Source organism: Myxocyprinus asiaticus, chromosome 19 (genome assembly GCF_019703515.2).
Source record: "Myxocyprinus asiaticus isolate MX2 ecotype Aquarium Trade chromosome 19, UBuf_Myxa_2, whole genome shotgun sequence".
NCBI classification, from domain to species: domain Eukaryota; kingdom Metazoa; phylum Chordata; class Actinopteri; order Cypriniformes; family Catostomidae; genus Myxocyprinus; species Myxocyprinus asiaticus.
This window is the reverse complement of record NC_059362.1, coordinates 20,504,846-20,531,588: the sequence shown is the minus strand read 5'-3', so window position 1 is coordinate 20,531,588 and position 26,743 is coordinate 20,504,846. Positions and strand designations below refer to the sequence as shown.

The 26,743-nt window shown below is 44.5% G+C and overlaps 1 protein-coding gene across 1 annotated transcript in view; it reads left to right on the top strand.

Moving 5' to 3' along the window:
* The window catches only part of LOC127409783 (potassium voltage-gated channel subfamily H member 5-like), a 154,516-nt gene that overhangs the window by 47,829 nt on the left and 79,944 nt on the right, over positions 1–26,743 (top strand). The window contains exons 7-8 of the mRNA XM_051644603.1: positions 12,060–12,152; positions 14,620–15,049. Of these exons, the coding sequence (XP_051500563.1) occupies positions 12,060–12,152; positions 14,620–15,049 (523 nt within the window). The remainder of the gene's footprint in view (positions 1–12,059; positions 12,153–14,619; positions 15,050–26,743) is intronic.

The following is a 26,743-nucleotide window of genomic DNA, read 5'->3' as shown; positions in this document are numbered from 1 at the left end:
CAGTCTTCACGTCTTCAGTAGAAAAGAAACCAGTATTTTATTTTTGCGTTTTCTTTTTTCTTTTTTTTCCAAAAATGTTTCAACTTGCATCTGGACGTTAAAGGATTCAGATCTCTTTTTTGTTCAATTTAGTTGTAAGACATCAGTCCACTTTTCATTCACACAGTTATTTTTTGGAACCCATTCAACTTAAATATTGTTATAAATTGTTAACAAATACTAATGATGACAATAATAATAATAATAATAATAATAATAATAATAATAATCATAAATTGTTATTAATATTATTATTATTGACTTAATTTTAAATACAACAGTAATATATTTAAATTGTGTGCTTTTTAAACCCTCAAGCTTTTAATTTGACATTCTAAACTCTGTGTTTGTTTGTAGGCAAGTTCGCAGTAGTTTAATTCGCTTCTTATTCAAATTCTGGTAAAATGCACCTCCTGTGACGTTCTAAATGCATATTATAAGTGAACCGAACTATTGAGCATCTACTTCTGAGATGCTGTTCTTGAGTAGTGCTCAAATATTGCGCACCGCTGTGAAGGCTAAAAATAGCCACGTGTGCATCACCAGCCTGTGGGTGAGTTTGTGTCAACAGAGCAGCACCATTCACTAACGCGCTGGAGCTGCGCATACTATATATTTACTTATTAAACACAGCCTTTTGTGATTCACAGAGCAATCGCATGTCTTCAAGTTCCTTTGAATAAAATGCATGAGTCATATTAACTGCTTTAATGGTGTTTTTATGGTTCTTTTATGTAATTTTTGGAGCTTGACAGTAACGAACATGACTAACACACAGTATCGGATTTGGATCGGGCTCATCGGACTGATACCCGATCCGTCTAAAAGCTTCAGTATCGGAGCCGATACCGATCCAGGTATCGGATCAGTGTATCCCTACTAAAAACAATAGAACATGGTTATAAAATTCAATTTGCACGTCAGCCGCCCGGTTTCAATGGTGTTCTGTCTTCCACAGTTCTGCCTGAAGACGTGCCGTTGTTATGAGCCGAAATACATAATCTTCTCGCAAAGAACACAATAGAGGTTGTTCCATGTTGTCAAGCCTGCAAAGGGTTTTACAGCCGCTATTTTCTTGTCCCAAAGAAAGGCAGGCTTCAGCCGATTTGAGATCTGAGACATTTGAATCGTGCACTTGCAAAGCGCCCGTTCAAAATGATCATTCATAAATGGATCTTATCGCACGTTCGCCCACGTGATTGGTTTGTGCCTATAGATCTGAAAGACGCATATTTTCATTTACAAATTGTACCACATCACAGGATGTTTTTGAGATTAGCGTTCGAGGGAACTGCATTCCATTTAGGTTCTAGTACCTCTTCAGTACTGGCTCAAGCACTGTGTGCCACTGCATGCCTGGTGCCAAGGGTGCATGCGTATTGCTATATCTCGCCGCTGTCTAGCTGCTATAGCACCTTGGACAGCTCCTGCTTTCTACTAGCAAGGAGTCATGCTGGGGCAAGTTTTCAGGCAGAAAGTGGTGACCACTTTCCGCTGTCCCCTTCGGTAGCCGGGTGATGAATTGTTCCAGCACCACCAGATCGACTACGGCCCCGGCGTCACATTCTGCCATCAGCAACCACTGCCGGCAGGAGTCAGCCCCATTACTGTTGCAAATGGGTGGCCGAGCTTGCCAAGCATCAGAGACTGGAACCACAGGCGATGTTGTTCCAGACTGCGACCAACGCATGCAAGTTTGTTTGCCTCAGCGTCTCGTAGTCCAGAATCTCCACCCCCGGTGGCTGCTGGGCCGCGAGCTGGGCCTCCCTGGTCAACAGCAGCAAGAGGTGGACTGCCCACTGGCTGTTGGGCCATCCCCAGGATTCGGCCGTCCACTCAAACAGCTCTACAAAGGCCTCCGGATCATCCTGCAGGCCCATCTTCATGAGTGTGATATGGGGGATGGCTGAAGCTGTGGCTTGGGTAGTGGCTGCAGTTTGCTCCTGGTGCAACAAGTTCTGCAACACCTGCCGGTCCTCCGCCTGGGTCTGGAGGAGTACCCGGAACTTCTGCTCCTGCTCCGTGTGCAGATCCAGTAGGGCCTGGTGCTGGGTTTGATGAATACCAGTGAGTATTTTTATCTCCCTCCAGCTTGTCAGAGATAATTTTTCCCCAGGTGCCAACCCTTACCATGCTCTCTCTCTCTGCCTCGCTCTCCACAGACGTCGCTCAGCCATGCCCATCTTTCCACACAGAGTTTTTTGAGGTGCGAGGAATGCGCTCTTTGTCCCTCAGTCAGAAACGTATGAAAAATGATGTCTGCGTGCCCGCTTATATAACGGACAGCTTCGCGCCTAAAAGGGCGAGGCTTAAACACCATGGCTAATCTTAGAATTGCTGTTATTGTAGAAGGGTTTCAACTAGATCGTCGGAAAAGGAATTTCCCATTTGCGTCAGCATGTCACAATGTCTCGTTCCCTTCATCTCAGGGAACGTCATGGTTACTGGTGTAACCTCCGTTCCCTGATGGAGGGAACGAGACGTTGGTGTCAATGTAGTGACACTAGGGGTCACTCTTGGGAGCCCGAGACACCTCTGGTCTTTGATAAAAGGCCAATGAAAATTGGCGAGTGGTATTTGCATGCCACTCCCCCGAACATACGGGTATAAAAGGAGCTGGTATGCAACCACTCATTCAGGTTTTACGCTGAGGAGCCGATATAAGGTCCGGCCATTTCAGCGGGTAGTTCAGCGTTGTGGCAGGAGGGACCAACGTCTCGTTCCCTCCATCAGGGAACGGAGGTTACACCAGTAACCATGACGTTCCCTATCTGTCACTCACTCGACGTTGGTGTCGATGTAGTGACACTAGGGGTCCCTATACAAAACGCCACAAGGCTGAACTGTGTTACGTGAACTGGCAGTGTGTGGTGGGCAGACTTGCTGTGTGCCTCATAGCCAGCACACCAGGTCGACACGTAACCTCCCCCAACACAGTTATGAGTGTCGAACGGCCCTTTTTGGGGACAAGTCGACTACCCAGAGATAGAGACAGGCTTAACCCAGTCGTGGCCTCTTTCCCCTTCTCTTTTTCCACTCCCTAAAAAAGAAGGGGGATTATCCGACTGGGCCGCCAGGTCTAGTCGGGGGGTGTCCCTCCCAAGGGGAGGACACCGCGGAGACCACACCTCGCCCCAAGAGAGGGGGGGATATTTAAGTGGAAGAATACATCACATGGTCTTTCCAACCATGTAGAGCCTTCAAGGTAGATCCTGCCCAATGGGGGAGGAGTTACTACAACATGGAGACTGGGGCAGAGGGGCTCTGCCCAAGGAAGACGCAGTTTGCCAGCAGGGAAATTAATTAGCGGAAGATATAGATAGCATGGGGTTAGCCTTACAGGGAACTGCCACATGCGGAGCACCTACCCCAGAACCGGGCTCTTAGTTAGCGCGTGTACTGGGCCGGCAGCGAGTATCTCCGAAACTCGACTGCCACAGGGCTCGGAGGAAGTCAACCAGGGAACAACTTTTGTGAACACTACTGGGAATTAACAGCGCACATCTTCAGCTCAAAAGGAGGTGGAAAGCGCTATGTGCAAGCGATACACCCGGCTGGATATCCCGGGCTTATCCACTTGTGTTGCGTGCCACTACCTGGGACGAAACCGGTTCCACCCAGAGGTTGTAGAACCTTGCAAAGGTGTTGGGTGTTGCCCAGCCCGCTGCTCTACAAATGTCTGTTAGAGAGGCACCTCTGGCCAGGGCCCAAGAAGCCGCTACACCACGGGTAGAATAGGCTCGTAGCCCTACTGGGGGCGGCATGTCTTGGGCGAGATATGCCATAGATATGGCATCAACAAGCCAGTGGGCGATCCTCTGCTTGGAGACAGTGCTTCCTTTCCGCTGTGCACCAAAGGAGACAAAGAGCTGCTCAGAGAGTCTAAAGCTCTGCGTGCGATCCAAATAGATGCGTAAAGCACGCACCGGACACAGCAACGACAGGGCTGGGTCTGCCTCCTCCTGGGGCAGCACTTGCAGGTTCACCACCTGGTCCCTAAAAGGAGTGGTGGGAACCTTGGGCACATAGCCCGGTCGGGGTCTCAGGATCACGTGAGAATAGCCCGGACTGAACTCCAGGCACGTTTCGCTGACAGAGAACGCTTGCAGGTCACCTACCCTCTTGATGGAAGTGAGCGCAGTCAGGAGGGCAGTCTTCAAGGAGAGTGCCTTAAGCTCAGCTGACTGCAAAGCTCAAAGGGGGCTCTCTGTAGACCCTGAAAAACTACAGAGGTCCGATGAGGGAACGAGGCACGGCCTGGAGGGATTCAGCCTCCTGGCGTCTCTTAGGAACCTGATGATCAGATCATGCTTCCCTAAGGACTTACAGTCGACTGCGTCATGGTGTGCTGCTATGGCAGCAACGTACACCTTCAAGGTGGAAGGGGACAGCCTCCCTTCCAACCTCTCTTGCAGGAAGGAAAGCACTGATCTGACTGCGCATCTCTGGGGGTCTTCCCGACGGGAAGAACACCACTTAGCGAACAGACGCCACTTAAACAGGCGCCTCGTAGAGGGAGCCCTAGCCTGAGTGAACGTGTCTACCATCGCAGGTGGGAGACAGCTTAGGTCTTCCGCTTCCCATCCAGGGGGCAGACATGGAGATTCCAGAGGTCTGGGCACGGGTGCCGGATGGTGCCCCTTCCCTGAGAAAGACGGTGCTTCCTCAGGGGAATTTGCCCGGGGGAGCTGTCACGAGGAGCGTGAGGTCCGAGCACCACATCTGGGTGGGCCAGTAGGGTGCTTACCAGGACGACCTTCTCCTCGTCCTCCCTGACCTTGCACAGGGTCTGTGCAAGCAGGCTCACTGGGGGAAAATGCATATTTACGAATGCCAGGGGACCAGCTGTGTGCCAGCGCGTCTATGCCGAGGAAGGCCTCGGTCAGGGCGTACCAGAGCGGGCAGTGGGGAGGATTCTTGGGAGGCGAACAGGTGCACCTGTGCCTGTCGAATCGACTCCAAATCAGCTGGACCACCTGAAGGTGGAGTCTCCACTCTCCCTTGAGGGTAACCTGTCGTGACGGCACGTCCGCCGAAGTGTTGAGGTTGCCCGGGATGTGAGTGGCTTGCAGCGACTTGAGGTGCTGCTGACTCTGTTGGAAGAGACGGCGGGCGAGTTGTGACACAGCGGGAGCGCAGACCGCCTTGGCGGTTGACATATGCTACCACTGCCGTGCTGTCTGTCCGAACTAGCACGTGCTTGCCCTGGATCAACGGCCGGAACCTCTGCAGGGCGAGCAGAATTGCCAACAACTCGAGGCAGTTGCTGTGCCAACGCAGCCGCGGACCCGTCCAGAGGCCGGCAGCTGCGTGCCCGTTGCCAACAGCGCCCCAGCCCGTGTTGGAGGTGTCTGTCATGACCACGACGCACCTGGAGACCAGTTCTAGGGGAACACCTGCTCATAGAAACGAGAGGTCGGTCCAAGGGCTGAAAAGACGGTGACAGACCGATGTAATGGCCACGTGGTGTGTCCCGTGACGCCATGCCCGTCTCGGGACTCGAGTCTGGAGCCAGTGCTGAAGCGGCCTCATATGCATCAACCCAAGTGGGGTGGCCAACGCCGAGGATGCCATATGACCCAGGAGCATCTGAAAATGTTTCAGTGGAACTGATGTTTTCTGTTTGAATGCCTTCAAACAGGCCAGCACCGACTGGGCGCGCTCGTTCGTAAGGCGCGCCGTCAAGGAGACTGAGTCCAACTCCAAACCGAGAAAAGAGATGCTCTGAACCGGGAGGAGCTTGCTCTTTTCCCAGTTGACCCGAAGCCCTAGTCAGCTGAGGTGTGAGAGCACCAGGTCCCTATGTGTGCATAACACGTCTCGAGAGTAAGCTAAGATTAGCCAGTCGTCGAGATAGTTGAGAATGCGAATGCCCACCTCCCTTAACGGGGCAAGGGCAGCCTCTGCGATCTTCGTAAAGACGCGAGGAGACAGGGACAGGCCGAAAGGGAGGACTTTGTACTGATACGCCTGACCCTCGAACGCGAACCGCAGGAAGGGTCTGTGTCGAGGAAGTATCGATATGTGAAAGTACGCATCCTTCGGGTCTACCGCTGCGAACCAATCTTGATGCCGGACGCTCGCTAGAATGCGTTTTTGCGTCAGCATCTTGAACGGGAGTCTGTGTAAAGCCCGGTTCAGTACTTGCAGGTCCAAGATTGGCTGCAACCCACCGCCTTTTTTCGGTACAGTGAAGTAGGGGCTGTAAAACCCTTTCTTCATCTCGGCTGGAGGGACAGGTTCCATTGCGTCCTTGCGATCTCCACGCAAGGTAGCAGCGTTTTCGTCTTTCACCAAGGTGAAGTGGACACCGCTGAACCTGGGCGGATGCCCGGCGAAGTGAATCGCGCAGCCGAGTCGGACGGTCCGGACCAGCCCTCATGATGGACTGGAAGGCGCAAGCCATGCGTCCAAGTTCCGCGCAAGGGGGACCAAAGGGACGACGTCATCGGATGTACCGGCAGGTGGGGCCTCGCGGCGGGGCGGAGCTCAAGGTGCCACACCACGTCGTGGCCGTGCTGAGTCCGAGGACATCGAAGCACTTACCTGGCTCCTTGTGACCACCCCCGGAACAGCCTGGGACGGGGGAGGAAGAGGGCTGTCCTCGTGACCCGTGGAGACTGTCACATCGGGGGCAGATTTGTGCCACAGCTGGGTGCTCAGGGCGGGAGACCACCGCTGGAGCGCCAACCTGCCAAATAGAGTGGTGGACGGTGGTCGTGATGCCAGCCGTACACACCGGATATGTGACCCAGGGAACAAGGAAACCACTCTTGCTGAGCTCTTGAGTACTGCAGCCACTTGGGCATGCAGCGCAATTAAATGCAAAAGGTACTGCTTACCAGCTCCAGAGCAGCAGGTTTCGTTGTCCCTGGGTCGCCCATCTCAAGGGCGCTTTGAAGCCTTTCACGGGTTCTGGGCAGCCGCGAGACGGGTGGTGTCTGCTTCCTGCGGTGGGCTCCATGCCGGGGCCGGTGCAGTCACCGCAGGGCGACGCCCTTGGTGATGAGTAGATGGGGTGCGGGATCTTGAGCCACGCCGGGGCAGGATATGCCGGCTAGCATCCATCTACTGCTCTACCATCGAGAACTGCTGGGCAAAGTCCTCGACGGTGTCTCCGAATAGGCCCACCTGGGAAATGGGGGCAGCAAGGAATCGTGTCTTGTCGGCCTCACCCATCTCGACCAGGTTGAGCCAAAGGTGGCGCTCCTGGACCACTAGTGTGGCCATCGTCCACCCGAGAGACCGCGCCGTGACCTCCGTGGCTCGGAGAGCGAGGTCGGTCGCTGAGCGCAGTTCCTGTATCAATCCCGGGGTGTAACTACCCTCGTGCAGTTCCTTTAGCGCCTTGGCGGACTTGCAGGAGAGCCATGGCGTGCAGGGCGGAGGTGGCTTGTCCAGCGGCACCATAGGCCTTGGCCGTCAGAGACGACATAAACCTACAGGCCTTGGACGGGGGCTTTGGGCACCCGCGCCAGGTGGCGGTGCTCTGTGGGCATAGGTGCACCGCGAGCACCTTTATCCACCGGGGGATTGCCGAATAACCCTTGGCCGCCCCACCATCGAGGGTAGTGAGAGCGGGGAAGCTGAAAAGATCGGGACCGGGCAGTAAAAAGTGCCTCCCGCGACCTTATCAGCTCTTCATGCACTTCCGGGGAGAAAGGAACGGGGCGGGGCGTGGCTTTGAGCGGCGCCGCGAGCCCAGGAACCAATCGCCAAGCCGCGAGGGTTCAGGGAAGAGCGGTGAAATCCACTCTAACCGATGCTCGCGGCTGCCCGGGAAAGCATGTCGTCATCTCCGCGTCAGCCTGTGACTGGGCGATCAACCCCGAAGGGAGGAGCCCAGCTGAGGCTTCCGACTGGACGAGCCCGCTCTCCGATGCTGCACTCGAGAGCTCATCACTTTCGTGGGCTGCGAATAAGAGGTCGAACTCGCCGTGAGACGAGCCGGCGGACTCACCCAGAAGCCCGATCGGGGCAGACAAGCGTGCTGGGGAATGGGAGGTCCGCGGGGGGATATCCGGCGGAGGCGGTCCCATTGGGGTCCCCAAATCGCCCCCAGTGCTAGCTGCGCTGGCCTCAAACCCGTGGGTAAAAGGACCGAGGCGGGAGCCTCTGGGGTGGCTCGCTTTCTTACGAAGGCGAGCCGTGACCGCAACGTTGCCATGGACATATTCTCGCAATGAGAACATGACCATCCACGAACGCTGTCTCCGCGTGAGCAGTGCCCAGACACGAAAGACAGTGATCGTGACCGTTAGAAGGCGAGAGATAACGAGCACAACCAGGAATAACACACAATCGGAAAAGCATCTTTAAAAAGACGCGTCTTTAAAAAGACGTTCCGTGTGTGCGCTCTTTTAGAGAAATATATACTCTTTTAGAGGGGAAAAATGCTCTTTCAGAAAATATACTCTCTAGTTTTTCTGCCGAAGCACCCAGGGGCGTTCTCTGCAATGCACCAGTGCAGAGGAGGGAGAAGCCGCTGAAATGCGCCGTCAGATCCAGCAGAGGTGAATGAACAGTAGTATTCAGCTCAGTGAGCATGACCGTTCGGCTCCGAAGAGAAAATCTGAATGAGTGGTTGCATACCAGCTCCTTTTATACCCGTATGTTCGGGGGAGTGGCATCCAATTTTCATTGGCCTTTTATCAAAGACCAGAGGTGTCTCGGGCTCCCAAGAGTGACCCCTAGTGTCACTACATCAACACCAACGTCGAGTGAGTGACAGACTTGGAACCGAGGTTACATACGTAACCGAGACGTTTTCCTGCTTGTGTTGATTTACCTTCTATTGACACAGGAAATAGGGGCAGGACATTTCAAAGGGCTTGTCCCCTTTTTCTTAAAAAAAAAAAAAAGCCAATAGACTTCAGTTTATGTCACAGACATGAACATGAGGTAGGTGGTACTGTCAAAGGGTGAGGGGCATTCTCATTCAAGAGAGCAGTTGATTGGACAAAATGAGTGTGTGCAGTACGAGTCATGTATTCCTAGAATAGACACACTACATTTTAAATTTGTGTATATATGCTAATAGCAAATTTTGTCCAAGTTTAGGAGGACACTAGCATATAGATGGTCTCAAAGCTAACTCACGTAGATTTAGGGGAATCAAAATAAAACATTCGCAAAAACATATTTATTAGAGCATTGGTTCTAAACTGGTGGTTCATGGCCTAAAAATGGGTCGCGGGTCTGTTCTAATAGGAATGCAGACAGCAGTGGGAAAACAATGCTAAATACAAATTATAAATCACAGCTAATTATATAATCGTGCATGGTAAAGATAGTAAAATAAATAGGCTTATCAACTTTTAAAAGTAAGGAGAAAATGTTTCCCATATGTTAATTGTTGCCATTATTGTTAATTCCAAAAGCCACATCTTTGACACTTGTTGAAGTTTGATGGATGAAGATCAAGAGAGACAATTGTGTCAAAGAGAATGCAAGTCAAAAGAATCAAAGAGAAAAATCTGCAGACTTTGACCTCTGATATATATTACGTTATAAAACCCATCGAGGCTAAGTGATTAATTGAAATAAGATTGAAATCTAATAGAATTGCCCTGTTTCTTTATGTGTAAACATGCTTGTGTATGCATGTTTGTATGCATATACTGTATATTTAACAGCAGAGAGAGTTTTTATAAAGCTAATGGCCTCTGCCACACTTGCGGTTGAAATGTCATAGTTGGCCCCCAGAGAATACTGTTTCTCTTCTTAACCTGACACAAACCACAACCTCTGTAGGACACTTGTTGAGTTGACAGGTGTTAAGACTAGTGTGCAATGTGCTAGATCTCCACTGAGCCCTGCAATCCATAAAGGCTTAAAAAAAAGGACAACACTGCAAATATTTAAATACATTGGAAATCAAAATAAAAAAGTTAAAATTCTTGTTACTCATGTGAAAAATTACAAGTCTACAAATATTAAAGTGATGCAATGTATGGTATAAATATTTAAAGACATAAGCAAATGGCAAGAGTGCAGCTGTTTGTCATTGGATTGACATGCAACTGTCAGATTCTGTACTAGGGACTGGAGACTCTTCTGTCTTTGCCTTCCCTATGGGCCAACTACCCAGTCTCCGACTATTCTGATCTCTGGACTTGTGTTGTAACCTAGTCTTTTTCTGTATATATTAATGTGATGCTAAAATACTTTCTCCTATCCCAGTGTGATATGCAGACAACTCTAAGTAAGCCATTTGTTGGTTGATTAATTCCCGTGAAATAAGTAAACACTGTAGCTATGTTTGTTTGAGCATCCCGAGCAGCTCAACATTGGCTTAACCAAAGGTGTGAGTGTGAGTTGGGACTATGTTTTTTTTATGACCAAAGTAAAACAGGAGTATTCAGGAAACCTGTTTTAAAACTTTTTTTTAAACTTTTTTCTTTTCATTTTTGCAATTCCATTAGGTGATGCTAGTGAAAAAATCTGAAAAAACTTCGCCTTTAAATGGTCAGTTTACCCAAAACTGAAAATTCTGTCATTTCAAAGTCATAACTTTCTTATAACTTTCTTCCATGGAATGCTAATAATTTTTTTAAAGAATGTTGATCCTGCTTTTTCCCATTCAATGGAAGTATACACTGACCAGACAGAAAGAATACACACACACACTCACACAGTAGCGGAAGAGACCAGAGGGCAGAAGTACAGTGGTTGTGGCCTGGGTGTGCATTTCTCAAACATAACTATTGAATGGCTTCTAATGGCTACTTTTATGTTGCTTTTTTCCTCTCTATTTTTTAGAGCTTGACTGCCTTTTTGGTTACTGTATGCTTTTATGTTGTATCCAAATTAGCAGTACACACTTTCTGCAATATATCTTCTTATGTGTTCCATGAAAGAAAAAATAAGTTGGATTTGTAACAATATGAGGTTGGGGAGATGATGGCAGAATACATTTTTGGCTGAACTATTCTTTTAACCATTTCACATTTTTTCACCTTTTTGCCTGCTAAAGGATTGGTTCACCCAAAAATGAAAATTCTCCCATGATTTACTCACCTTTAAGCCATCCCAGATGTGTATGTCTTTCCTTCTTCAGAAGAACCAAAATGAAGGTTTTTATAAGCACGTTTCAGCTCTGAAGGTCCATAAAATGCAAGTGAATGGGTGCCATCAGGCTGCTGGCTGTTTGACGTCCAAAAGGCATATTTAGGCAATCCACACGACTCTAGTCAATTAATTAATGTTTTCTGAAGCAAATCGGTAGGTTTGTGTAAGAAACAAATCAATAATTAAAAAGTTTTTAACTTTAAATCGTTGCTTCCACCTATTGCTGTTTGAAATGACTTAACTCACGCATGACGTTTGTTCCTCTGTTATAAACAAAGCGTGCGCTTCTGTCTTCTCGCGTGAATGTGCCATCACGCTTATGTCACTCGACAGCTCCATGATGGGTCAACTGGTAGCAGGAAGCGTTTTAAGTTAATAAAGTTTTAATTATCGATTTATTTTTTACACAAACCTTTCAATTTGCTTCATAACACTGAAGCAAACTGATTGACTGGAGTCGTGTGGATTACTTTTATGCTGCCTAAATATGACTTTTGGTTCGTCAAACAGCCAGCAGCCTCATGGCACACATTCACTTACATTGTATGGACATACAGAGCTGAAATGTGCTTATAAAAATCTTCATTTCGGTTCTGCTGAAGAAGGAAAGACATCTGGGATGGCTTAAAGGTGAGTCAATCATGAGAGAATTTTCATTTTTGGATGAACTATTCCTTTAAAACAAAGAAAATATTGCTATGGGACATTTGATTGTTAGATAAAACATAATGTTTTAAATTAACGTCATGTTTTGTCATGTCCTGCCTGCATACAGTATGTTTTGTTCATACTAAATACTTCACTGACACATTCAGTGTACTGCTGTCCTGATCTAATGACTGTAAATGAATCTCTTGAATGTCCAGCTTGGTTATTATTACAAGCATGTGCGAGTGCAGTTTGCCATGGTGTTTTAATGTGAAACATAAGCCTCTGTCTTTCTGACTTAGGATCCCATTGCAGACCCTGCTGCAGTGGGCCACTTGCCAGCTGCGGCCCACTCTTCACGCAACGCAACACGTGCAGAGGACTCAATGTTGCCTGTAAGTTCACTCTCTTTCTAACTGCCCCTCTCTGCCCTCTTTTCTTGTGTTGTTTGTAGCTTCTTGGCCCCAATTTCTCATTTGTACAGCAGCACTAACCTCTCCCCTTTTCAGTGTTGAGCAGAGAAGCCCTAATGGATCTCTAATTTATGCAAATGTTGCTTTGAATGCTGCACCCCTTAGTGTGTTTGTTTATCTTAAGTGATTTTAGATGCGAGTCAATTCAAATTAGACAGCACAAGCTTAATTCCCCTTGTCCTGACACACGGGCACACACTGCATGTTTCATAAATAGCTATTAAAATTTCGCTTCCATTATCCCATGATACAACACTGGGGTCATCACATCTAACTTAGTTATGAGCACACATAACCTTCTAATGTTCACATCTAATAGTAACGGAAACAGAACAATTTCACAGCTACTCATCTGTTTGGTTCAGGTTTCCTTTACAGACAAAGACAAAATAATGTTATGGTTCACTAAATGCTAAATAAGCGCAGATGCAAATTAGACTGAGGCCCCTAAAATGATAAATTACTTGGAAAAGTATCCACTAGGAGCTGCACTGCCTGGAGAGTTGACTGTGTTTGCAATATTAGCATCGCTTCATTGCTAGCATAATAAAAGCCTTAGGTTTTCATGCAATATCGCAGAATAAACACATCTATTTTTACCTTCCTCCCTCCATGTCAGTGTCTAGGGAAAATGGCTCCTTTCAGGAACATAAAGCATGTTTGAGAAATTAGCCTTTTGATTACATGACTGCTGGAACAAAAAAGCAGAAATCCTTTGCGGAGGAAATGCTAATTAAACCTGTGAGGTACACATCACGGCCACTATTTATAAACAGTTCTGGGCTGACAGTCTGCCTCCAAATCTGCTGAGGATACAACGGTTAGGTATACTTACATCTCATCCCCTTATTTTCACTGTGCCTTCTTAAAAAGTGAATTCCATCAAGTGTGTGCACAGAACCTGACATTACATTTTGTCTTCTAGAAGCTCAAACATTTCAGTAAGATTTATTCAATGTTACATGTTTATGTTCAATGTTACAGAAAATGAAACAAACAGTAAATTGAATTAAGTAAGTATATTGACCAAAACCACATTTTGTAGTGTCCATTCAATGCTTTGCTCGTCTGGTCCAATAATGTCTTTTGGGGCTTTTCTCAGCAAATATATGCGAATATGTAAATATATGTGTTTATTTGCAATTCATTTTATTTGTAGTGATTGGTAGCAACAAAGAGGTCAGTTATTTTCAATGAAAGAAAGAGGTAATATGAGCAACGACTTTTGGTGATGCAACAAAGTTGAGCAAAGTTTATGCAAATGAGATGCGACTACCAATAAGAGTGCTTGCAGCTGAGTTCATGTGATCCGCCTCCTGATTGAAGTTTGATACTACAATAGGAATGCCTACTAGCAACCAATAGTACAGTGATTTGCCAAATTCCAGCAATTTGTGTCCCTAAGTGTGTAGTACTCACAGTTCACATTTTAAATATTTAAATTTCACAGATGTTCCTGATCTGCACAGAAAATGTCAAACAGATGAGTGCAAAATCCGTGTGTGACTACAGTACCAATGAGTTAATGCTGTATTTGTGTAATTTAACCAGATTCTATCAAATATATGTTAATCAAAGTGGGGATATTTCTTCAAGACCTGTAATCTGCATCAGGCTAAAGTTGACAAGCAATGTTTAAGCTTTTGTTTAAAGAGATACAGTGCAAGTGTGTGGGTGTAGCTCAATGAAAGCTTCCTCTTTATTTTGCTTTCTAAGCCAAAGAATATTACATTAGTATCCAGCATGCCAACTCTTTAATGATAGACTTGACAACATACATCATACATTAATTATCTTCTTAAACTTTAAATAATTGGCCTTATCAATAAAAACATAAGATTCTCCTTCGATGTGTAGAGTAGAGGTGTATGATCTGGTGCATGTCCCCTTCTCCTCCTTTGAAAGGTTTAAGATCGAAATGGCTATAGGCTGAGACAGCAGGTTTGTGTGGATCTACTACACCCATTAACCTGGAATTATTCATGTTGAAGTGGAAGAACATGTGAGATCTCATCTTGAAATCCTGAATATTTTTAAGTCTTGATCTGTGTTCACTAAGCCTTTAAACTGTATGTGTCTGTCTGTCTGTCTGTTTGTCTATCTATCTAGCTAGCTATCTAGCTAGCTATCTGTCTGTCTGTCTGTCTATCTGTCTATCTGTCTGTCTGTCTGTCTGTCTGCCTGCCTGCCTGCCACAGTTTCAGTGATGATCAAATTATGATATTGTGATGTATTGCGATATATTGTATGCAATACATTTGTATGTCATACAAACATATGTATTGTGATGTGTATTGTACAGTATCATGAAGTAGATGGTGATATCCAACCCAAGTAATAGCTTATGCGCTTACCATCTCTAATGATAAATTACTTTTTTTTTTACCAGGGTCTAAGCAGCCTCTTCAGCTCACTGAAAGTGGTGCGATTGCTCCGCCTGGGTCGAGTGGCACGCAAACTGGACCATTATCTGGAATATGGTGCTGCTGTATTAGTTTTACTAGTGTGTGTCTTTGGCCTGGTGGCACATTGGCTGGCCTGCATCTGGTACAGCATCGGTGATTGTGAGGTTATCGATGAGGACACCAACAGCATCAAGACGGACAGCTGGCTTTATCAATTAGCTATTAGCATTGGTATGCCATACCGGTATAATGCCAGTGGCTCTGGCCAGTGGGAAGGTGGTCCCAGTAAGCACACGCTCTACATATCTTCTCTCTATTTCACCATGACAAGCCTCACCACCATTGGATTTGGAAACATTGCTCCAACTACAGACGGGGAGAAGATCTTCTCTGTGGCCATGATGATGGTGGGATGTAAGTACCATTAAGTAGTTTCCCTACTTCATGAATGCTCTATCCAGACCAGGGGTCAGCAACCTATGGCACGCGTGCCAGCATTGACATGCGGATGGATAATCACTGGCATGCCAGCAACGGCGAGAGAGTAGTAGACTAGTACTAGTAGACCAACCTACATCTTTATGTAATCCTTCCTCATGATCACACATCATGTTTTTATGAGCTGAATGGGAGACTAAACAAAAATTTAAAATGTGACGAGACTGCAGTTTACCCAACAGACTTGTGCAGCGCGTGCAAGCCATTCGCGCATCACGAGCCGGCAGCACTTAAGTTTCAGTTAATCACTCAAGTAAAAGTGCCTGCTTTGCTTTGGTCAGGCTGCGTGGATGACAGCCTACATTCCGTGTTTCATTTGTTTCTTTTTGCTTTCAGAACAACATGAGATGTAATAAGCAAAATGCCGCTATTAATCCTTGAGATTTCCAACCCAGCATACAGGTATACTGTCCTTAACCCATGGTCACACTCAAAGCCATATTAAGGTGCTCCGGTGCTTAGCATTTCACTGTGCTTCTGTCAGTCGTCGGGGGGGGGGTTGAACGCTCGCACTCTTGAACGGATTTAACTGTTGCACACCTTCTCTGTGTTTACATCAGCGCTAAACGTGTTTTCATGCCTCTGTTTTCATGGTTTTAAGAGATTGAGGTGGTAGATCTGACGTGCCCCGCCCCTATCCATACGCACTACCTCATAATCGACTTCCCCAACTCGCCATGTGACCTCAAAGGGCCCTTGCCACTTCGCGAGTAATGTCGAGCTTGATGTGGGCAGCAATACATGTACTTTATCTCCCTGTGCAAATTTCTGTAGCTGAGCTCCCCTGTTATACAGCCGGGCCTGCCGTTCTTGCACCTGTAGCAAATTCTCCTGTGATAGACGCCCCAGCGTGTGGAGTTTTGCTCTCAGTTCAAGAACGTATTGAATATAATTTTTACTCTGTGAAGGTCCCTCCTCCCAATTTTCCTTCATGACATCTAACATGCCACGGGGCTTATGCACATATAACAATTAAAATGGGGAAAACCCCGTGGAGGCTTGCGGGACCTCTCGCACTGCAAATAACAGGGGTTCGAGCCACTTATCCCAATTCTGAGCATCTTCGAGCACAAACTTACGAATCATATTTTTTAAGGTCTTATTTAATTGTTCGACCAAGCCGTCCATTTGTGGATGGTACACGCTTGTCCGAATTGATTTAATACCCAACAATTCATACAGCTTGCGTAGTGTACGTGACATGAAAGTAGTGCCCTGATCAGTGAGGATTTCTTTCAGAATCCCCACTCGGGAGATTATTCTGAAGAGTGCCTCCGCAACACTACGTGCTGAGATGTTGCGCAGTGGCTCTGCTTCCGGGTATCGCATTGCGTATTCCACCAGAACCAACACAAAGTGATGCCCGCGTGCTGACCGTTCTAATGGCCCGACGAGGTCCATGCCAACTCTGTCAATGGGAACCTCGATCAACGGAAGAGGGCGCAATGGTGCTTTTGGAGTGGCCGGCGGATTTATCAGCTGACCACCGGCTAACATCCCCGTGATTGAAATGCATGCTTAAGAGTCTCGTCTTGCATCTGCTTCAGAGGGAAATCCCCAGTGGGAATTCCCCTAAGGGCTAGGGAAGCCGAGGCTTCCCCCTCCCTTAAGTCATCCTGATGCGGAGCTGACGTAGATGGCCCCGGCTCTGCCTTCCCAGTCAGCGCATTGCACACCCCACACCGTCCCACTGTATTACAAGACCCATCCACACACAACCCCTTTAACAATTTTGGAAAAGCCGGCCAATTAGTACCCAAAATTAGTAGATGGGTGAGGCGGGAACTAACCACAGCCTCAATATTATGCTTTTGACCTTGAAATAGAATAGTGATGTCACTACAGGATAATCGTATATAAACCTGGGCACACACCTCACCCTCACCTGATTATTTGCATCCAATGCCCCATTTTGAACCAAGCATTGTTGAATGGAGGTTTGGTTACAACCTGAATCCACCAAGGCTTGGTATGTACCCCGCCTAATACTCACGGGTATTTGGTACGTCCTGGCTCGATCGGGGGCAGCCAGTGGAGTGTCGGGGACCCGGATCAATGTCCCCACCTCCATCACCGGGCACTGTTCGCGGACGTGTCCCAGTTCCCCATAACTCCAACAGACCGGCCCAAACCTCATGCCCACACCAGTGGCCGCAGCTTCCCCCACCTGAGAGGAAGAATGTAGAGCCGGCCTCGGGGGATTGTTCCACCATTTCCAGGGGAATGGGATAGGTCGGAAAGAAGGAGGGGAGGGGGCAGCAGAGGGGGAGGGTCCACAGTGAGAGAGAGAGCAGGGCACACCGGCCCCTGGGTCCACCGTTAAATGGTCCTCCGCCAACTGTACTACTTCATCCAGCAACGCCGGTTGGTGGCACTGGACCCACTCCGCTGTTCCTTTTGGTAGTTGGGAGACTAATTGTTCCAGTACCACAAGATCGATGGCATCCCCAACGTCGCTGGGCTCCTCAGCCAGCACCCACCGCCGGCAGGCTTTGCGGAGCTGTTGAGCGAAGGTAAACGGGCGGCAGACTTCGCTCAGCATCAGGGATCCCGCTGCAGGAAAGAGAAAACATAAACCCACATCTTGGGGTTCAAAAAACTGAGTATATTCAAAATGTAAATTAAACCTGGAAATAAAATTTTGCAGGTGCGATTTACCGAAAAGGGCTGAATAGTTGATCGGCTTGTGATGCGTGAATTGCTTGCATGTGCAGCGCGAATCTCGTCACACTTTAATAGTGTTTAGTCTCCCATTCAGCTGATGAAAACATGCTGTGTGATCAGGAGGAAGGATTACATCAAGATGTAGATTGAAATGCAAGTGTGAAAAACTTATAAATAAAATAGCCTGCTCTTTTCTCAGTGTTGCTTGCGTGCTAGTGATTACATGATTACAATGACATAATATAAGAAATATTTAAGATTCCACACAATTTGGTGATCAGTAATCAAATAAGCAAATTTGTGACATTAACTGTTGACTAATTTTGTACAAAAGGACAGGTTTTCTTTCATTAAAGCACTTAAGATGTTCTGTGAAAATTCACATGCATGATCATGATTATTTTTATCGTAATCATCGGGTTTTGCACAAAATTTTCACTCAAACTGTTATGCTGATAATATCATTTGCAATGAAAAGTAAACTATTAAATTAGAAAAAATGCAAAATAGAAACTTTTTCACAAGTGGACTTTTGGGTGTCTGCACAGCCATTGACCAGGAAAATAAAAAATGGCACTCCACGTCAAAAAGGATGCCAACCCCTTATCTAGACCAATGGTTTTCGATAAGGGGGCTGGGGCCCAAAAGGGGGCCTCAGTAAATTTCCAAGAGGACCTCAAGATGACTTTAAATAATTTAAAGTAAGTCATATTACAATAACTTAATTAAAAATTGCTAAGAAATCAAGATTACAACCTAAATTCACTGAGAACTAGTGATGTAGACTGCTTAGATCTCAGAGAGTCGCTTTTATACAAAGGTATCCAATGTAACCCCGTTGAAAAGACCAGCATTGTTGGACACCAACATATGTTTTGGATGCTGGTCCCCAGCATTAGATACTGGTGTGCTGGTGTCCCTGCCATGACCATGCTGGTCGACCAGCAATATCAGCTAAGTTTTGCTAGTGAACAACATAGCTATGCTGGTTTACCAGTTAGACCAGCACCAAACCAGCATAACCAGCCTAAGCAGGTCTTTTTTAACAGGGAATACAAGTAAAACAGCATTAGGAGAGTGCTTTTTGCATTCAGACCAATCAAGGCATGTTAGAAGCCATAAGTGCTATTTAAAAGCATTGCAGACACATTTATAGGTATCATATAACATTATATAATTTGATATATTACAAATTTCTGCCCTAGCAGGCTTTCCATCTATAATAGCATTTGCATCATGTCCCAACAAGACCTGGGATGCATCTTTGAAAACATTTCCTGAAACAATTCCTCTCTTTCTGAAATGCTACATTAGATCAAAAAATTAATACTTGTGTACAGGCTTTGAAACACCTCAGAACATACTGTAACACCACTCTTTGCTCTTGGTTGCCTAGTCACTTGCTGTTATCTTCATAGTACCTTCGCCAAAGATTCTTAGGTACTCTGATGGGCCAGCAGTGATACTGAACAACTACATCAGTAATCTAATAGAGATACACAGTGCTAGCAGGTAAGATAAGCTGTGACTGATAGCATTTGGTTGAAACAGTACGCAAAAGGCAGCCAGGAGGCTGACAAACAGCTGTGAGTCAGCATGGAAGGATGGAACAGCTAATTTCATAACACAGTTGTTCAGGAAAGATATATTGTTGAGCACTGTTGACAAATTAATTGGCAATTACGCCTCTTTCAAACTCGCCTCAGGGCAGTGGTAGCTCAGCGGTTAAGGCTCTGGGTTACTGATCAGAAGGTCGGGGGTTCAAGCCCCAGCACCGCCAAGATGCCACTGTTGGGCCCTTGAGCAAGGCCCTTAACCCTATCTGCTCCAGGGGCGCCGTATCATGGCTGACCCTGCACTCTGACCCCAGCCTAGCTGGGATATGTGAAAAAGAAGAATTTCACCGTATATGTGCAAATGTATAATGTGTGATAAATAAAGAAAATTATTATATATTATTATTAAATTATTAATTATTAAATTATTATAATTATTATTAATTATTATAATTATAAACTGGACTCGGAATCAGCGCACATTAACAGTTAGAGCAGGGGTCGGCAACCTATTGCATGTGTGCCAGCAACGGCGAGAGAGGAGTAGACTATTTTATTCAAATGAAATTCCGCACCTGCATTCCAATCTACATCTTGATGTAATCCTTCCTCATGATCACGCAGTGTGTTTTCATGAGCTGAATGGGAGGCTAAACAAAATGTTAAAATGTGACGAGACTGCATTATACCCAACAGACTTCACTTTCGGTTAATCGCATGAGTAAACACGCCCGCTTTGCTTCAGTCAGGCTGCTCGGGTGACAGCCTACATTCCGTGTTTCATTTGCTTCTTTTTGCTTTCAGAACAACACGTGATGTAATAAGGAAAACACAACTATTAATCCTTGAGATTTCCAACCCAGCGTACAGGTACGCCCTCCTTAAACCATGGTCACACTCAAAATTACATTAAACGATTAAAAGAGAAAACATAAACCCACATCATGGGGTTCAAAAATCTTTTCAAATAAAGTTTTAGGATTTTACAGATCCGATTCACCGAAAAGGGCTAAATAGTTGATCAGCTTGTTATGCGCAAACGGCTTGCGTGCGCAGCATGAGTCTTGTCACACTCCCATTCAGCTGATGAAAACACACCGCGTGATCAGGAGGAAGGATTACATCAAGATGTAGATTGGAATGCAGGTGCGAAAACCTTCTTATAAATAAAATAGCCTGCTCCTCTCTCGCTGTTGCTTGAATACTAGTGATTACCCCTTTGCATGATTTTTAAAAATATATGTCATTATATAAGGAATATTTAAGATTCCACATAATTTGGTGATCAGTAATCAAATAAGCAAATTTATGACATTAACTGTGTTAACTCATTTTGTACAAAATGACAGGTTTTCCTTCATTAAAGCACTTTCACAAGATGCTCTGTGAAAATTCACATGCAGGTTTTGCACAAATTTTTCACTCAAACTGTTATGCTGATAATATCATTTATAATTAAAAATAAAATATTAAATTAGAAAAATGCAAAATAGAAACATTTTCTCAAGTGGACTCAAACTTCAAAAATCAAATACTTGTGCATGTTTTTATAAAAAAATGGCACTCCATGTCAAAAAGATTGCCGACCCCTGGGTTAGAGCATTCACATAGGAAGTGTTAGCAGCACGTTGGTGTGGCACGTGAGCGGCAGTGCAGTGGGAGTTTTGGCGTTGGATCTATTTTTGCTGCACTGCTCACGCTGAATTAAAGTGCCAGACATCATGAAGATGAGTTGACATGAAAAAAACAGATATTACACAGAATAAGCATGTATTTGTAGTCTAGTGTGTTTTAGTATTAATTACAGCTCGTGGGGGGAAAAAATAATAAAAAAACAATTAAATGACACAAAAACAAAACATAATTATTGTAATTATTTAGCTTAAGCAGACATAGGGTTTTAGCATTTAAAACTACAGTATACTACAAGTCATAGCCTTAAACAAAATAAAAATACCCTATATACTATTAAATAGACAGCACACATACACAGCCCAATGATAACAGCTGAGGGAAACAAATGCACAGTAAATTCAAAACTTACCTCAGTCTTGAATTGAAAGACACTTGTACTGAAGTACTCTACTCTCAACTTTTTACAGTATAAGGATTAATTAACAAAGGATAAAACATGGGATGCTGTACCTGCCTGCTGTTGAAGATGGTGAGTTAACATATTAGAAGCGCGTCCTTTTTGTGAGGAAAGTACTCATTCAACGGCCAAAAGTTTTGGATGTTGTTTGAACAAAGAGATATAGCTATTCAATGGTTGTGCATAATTACTTAATTCTGGCTATATTGTTAAGCTATAGTATTAAGTGTGACCGAGCCAAACCATGTGATCAAATGGTCTTCTCTTGTGTAAAACAACGTTCAGGCTTATCATCCTCCCCCTTCCACTATATAATGATGTTTAAAAATTAGTAGAGCTCATTGTGTTTGCTGTAACTACATGAACTAATTCTGCAAGACTGCATTAGATTACACCAGCATCATGTCAATACGATTTCAAGATGATCATGTTTGTAACACTTAACAATAGCTCACTCCTGATAACCATTTTATAACTTTATTTTCTGTGTAGAGCGCAGCAGTTTCTGCAGCAGGAGCGCTGCTGGTGTAAAAGTACATGCGTTGTTTGCAGCGACATTGTTGTAACACACTGTTTCAGTTCGGCTCATGCGCTGCTTCGGTGTGCTATGTGAATATATGTATGTATATATATATATATATATATATATATATATATATATATATATATATATATATATATATATATATAGTATCTTAACTTGATGCTGAGGCACTGGTACTTTTGACATCACCACAAGATAATAAAAACATTCAGGGCTTTACTAAAAACTTTTGGGGCTTAAGCCCAGGTAGCCTACCCCTAGCGCTGCCCATGCCTCCTCCTATCCCAGTTTAATGTGCAGATACAACTAGAAGGGGACATTAAGGCCAAATGCGGTCTCATTTAAAACATATTAATAATAAAAAAATTAAAAAAATAGAGGCAGTGCTGTTTTGGAAGTTTAAGTTATTTTAACTTGAAACACATCTTAACCCTCCCATTGTGTTCAGGTCATTTTTGACCCAGGAGTGGTAGATAATAATTTTTAAATACAACATCGTTTTTAGTATGGGAACCAAACTTTGTGACTTTGTCAAGACTATCAAAATACACATAATGTATATATATATATATATATATATATATATATATATATATATATATATATATATATATATATATATATATATATATTATAATTATTTTTTTTCTTCAGATTTTTACATATAATTGTTTAAGAGATATAACCATTTAAAAAAGAAAGTTACATCTTTTGCGTTCACGGGTCAATTTTGACCCGGGCATCTATTGTGGCTTTACACATGATATTATGTAGATTCATTCAAATTACTAGTAATCCTCATATTAGATGTTAATACAAATTGTAAATTATATTATATTTAGATAAACTTTCACAGAAATGTTGATTAAAATAAGATGCCTTCACATGTAGCAGACTGGTTTTGTTGTAGTTAATATATATATTTTTAAATGTTAAAGAATTTCTATACTGTATTCTTTAAAATAAATGGCATATTGATTATATAATAACTTTTATATTTTTCAGTTAACATGCCAAAAATATCAATCGTTTTACAAGTAAGAACAGTTAAGGTCTTATTAATGACTTAAAATAGCTGTAGATGAAAACCGTCTTGGTTAATGATGTAACCTCTGTTCCCTGATGGAGGGAACGAGACGTGGTGTCGATGTAGTGACACTAGGGTTTCGACCTTGAGAACCCCAATCACCTTTGCTTAAAGGTCTCTTTATCCCATAAATGCACCGCTATGGCACGCTCTACCTGGGGAAGCTCGACATATCCCTTAGCCGCTCCGCCGTCGAGGGTAGTCAGAGTGGATGAGCCCACGAAGCGTGTACTGTCAGTAAAAGGTGCCTTCCATGACTTCGTTAGCTCGTTACTTCTGGTAAGTAAGGCACTGGGGCAGGGCGCGGCTGTGAGTCGCACTCTGAGCCCAGAAACCAATCATCCAGCCGCGAACGCTCAGGGCAGGGTGAAGGGTTCCACTTCAGCCCGATGTTTGCAGCCGCCCGGGCAAGCACGACTGCCATCTCAGCGTCCGACTCATCCTGTGCTCTACCAGCTGTGGGCGGGAGCTCAGAAGATTCATCCGCCTCCGATAGCAGAAGCCCACCCTCCGATGCCACGACTGTAAGCTCATCCTCATCGCGAGCCGTGAATGACACATTAAACCTGCCCTGAGGCAGACTGCCTGCATCGCTCGACAGCTCGTCCGGACAGAATGAGCGTGCTGGGGGATGGGAGGTCCGGGGGGGCTGAGCCGGCGGAAACTCTCCCATGCCCACATCCAGATCACCCGCGGTGCTTGCCGACCTGGCCGGCTGAGCGTCAGCCCAGGACGGAATGGTTTGGGGAGCAGCCGTGGTGGCTCCTTGCTTCACGAAGAAGAAAGTGAGCCGTGACCGCAACGTTCTCATGGGCATATTCCTGCAATGAGAACACAACCCTTCCACGAAAGCCGCCTTGGCATGCTGGCTCCCCAGACACTCGAGGCAGATTTCATGGGTATCCGGAGGAGAGAGTTAATGGCCACATCCAATAGCGCAAACGCGGAAGGACATCTTTATAAAGACGGCAAGCGTTTGCATGAGCTCTTTAGAAAATACACACTTTCTAATATACTCTTTAGCACCTGCAGACTCAGGCTGCCAAAGCGCCCAGGGGAAACACAGCACTCAACCGTGTGAGGGTGACTGCTGATATGCGCCGTAAGAAACCAGCAGTGTAGCAAAGAGTGAGAGGACGAACACACATGCATTCGGCTCCAAAGAAAAAATCTGAATGAGTGATGCACGCCATCTCCTTTTATACCTGGATGTCCGGGGCGGAGAGTGGCATGCAAATTCCACTCGCCAATTTTCATTGGCCTTTTCTATTTTAAGCAAAGGTGATTGGGCCTCTCAAGATCGAACCCCTAGTGTCACTACATCAACACAACGTCGAGTGAGTGACAGAGAGGGAACAACGGGTTATGAATGATTTATAAGCTTGAATTCCACCGGGTCAAAATTGACCCACGAACGCAAAAGGTGTTTGCAGATTCTGAACGCAATAGGAGGGTTCAAAACGTTGCACTCATGCACAGGATGCTAAACGCATGTTTACATTAAAAAAAAATAAAAAAAAACACTCCTTGGGACTCCCTGCAAATGGGCGACAGAGTAGAAAGGAATGTTTGGCAGACCTATTTGGAAACAATCATTACTTTTGCAGTTTCATTTGGTGCTGCTAATGGCACAGAAATTACACACTTCATCTTTAAAGTTTTAATTGGAAAACTGACTAAACATTGTTTACACAATATGTAATTTAGAGGCTGACTCTAGAGCAGGGCTCTTCAACTAATTTCTTGTGGGGACAGATTATCCAGATGAAAACTTGGCAGGGGCCAAATTTTTTTCCATATTATCTTAGCTAACACTTTCATCGCAAGTAACATGCTTCTAAAAAACACCCTTAACACTGTGCATTTACTCATATTAAAATTGTCAGGGTATACTGTATATTGAATTATAGGTTTTTTTTTAGGTCTGGCCATAAATTCCTTCATAAGATCTGGCTGAAGAACAAACATGACTTATACTCTTACAGTAACTAACAAATAATTTATTATCAACTTTACTTTGAAAAAACAAACAAGCAAACAAAAAAACATTATAATCATTTAAACATTTTAGGGCTATTGTTTGAAAATTAATAAAACTGAGGAGAAACATTTAGACTTGCTAAATCCCACACACAATATCAACCCACATTTGAATGTTTGCTTAAGAATGCATTTAAATGTAATTTTCTTTTTGGAAAAAAAATAGATAAAATGTCTGTTCTTCTATTTTCTCTATAAAGTTTCAACCTATTCAGTGAGGAAAAAATGAGTCCTGCAAATATTGTGAATTTGCACACAATAGCCAGTGCAGGAGCCAGATTTTTGTGTAATCATTGGCAAAAGAAGAACAAACTGAGTTGATGCTGTTTGTGATTGAGAGGGCTGGCTCACAGCTATATTCACCTTATTCAGCCCCACCCCTTTTCTGCGATCCGCTCAAATTTTGTCATCTAAATTCCTGTTTGTATTAGAGTGTACTAAGAAGAGTAGATCAAAATGGAGCAAAACGTGTGGGAGCACAGAGTATTTTTCAGCAAGAGTTGATGGTGTGAGTCTACAGCATTTTACTACGTGAAAATGCTCATGAGGTGTTTTTTCTGTCACTGTAAATGTTTGTTTTTTGTTTTATGTTATGTTTTTTTCCGCACCCACAGAGGTAAATTGGACCAGGCAGATCACATTCAGACAGCTATGACATACTGCACTTTTTCATAATACATGCGTTTAATTGTTTTACGTGTAATTCTGCTTAATTTTTAGGTTTCAACTTGTAAATAATTTGTGTTAAAATGTGTAGTTGACATGAAATTTCAAACAGGACAGCTCATATTATTTTACATGCAAGTTCATGACATTAAAGGAAATTATTTGTACTTTTTTTTAAATAATTTTTCACCCCATATTTTTTAGAGACTTAAATGTGATTAAAATAGTTGTAAATGCAATATGAAATAAAACATACTCTTTTATATATATATATATATGTGTGTGTGTGTGTGTGTGTGTGTGTGTGTGTGTGTGTGTATAAAAATTTGGCATCACCCCATCCCGGATTAACACAAAAAATCTGCTCACATGAACTATCCACCTTATTTTGCAACGCGGAAGTAAGTAGCGGCTGCATTTCCGACGAATGTGAAAAAGTTCTGCTGGCATTGACCGCAGTGTAAATAACTAGAAGGTTATAATACCAGAATTTAGTGATATGGTCTTATAAACTATCACACAACCACAGGATGTACTGCAGAATTATGTGCCAATGTCAGATAATTTTCAAATGTCAGCATTTATAGTAAAAGAGAAAGTAAATCATTCACTTGTTGCCGTGTGTTGTTGTATTGAAGAGATGGTAATAAAATCTGCTTTCTTTATTGAGATTGTGATGATGCAGATTTTCTTGTCTCCAAGTACACCTCCATTCATATGTACCTGCAAAACCTCCAATGATGCCTTTATTTATTTATTTCCAAAGCCGATGTCTCATAAGACATGCTGAATGCGAGATCTGCATGTCTGTTTACTATGCACAGCTAAGAAAGAGAGAATGCTCTCTGACAAGAATGGAGAGTAAAATGCATTTATTATTTTGCCAAGATGAAACAAGATGCAGTTTTAATGCAAAGAAAGTTGAAGCAGAATCTTCCCGGCAGCTTTCTCCTCTCTGCTG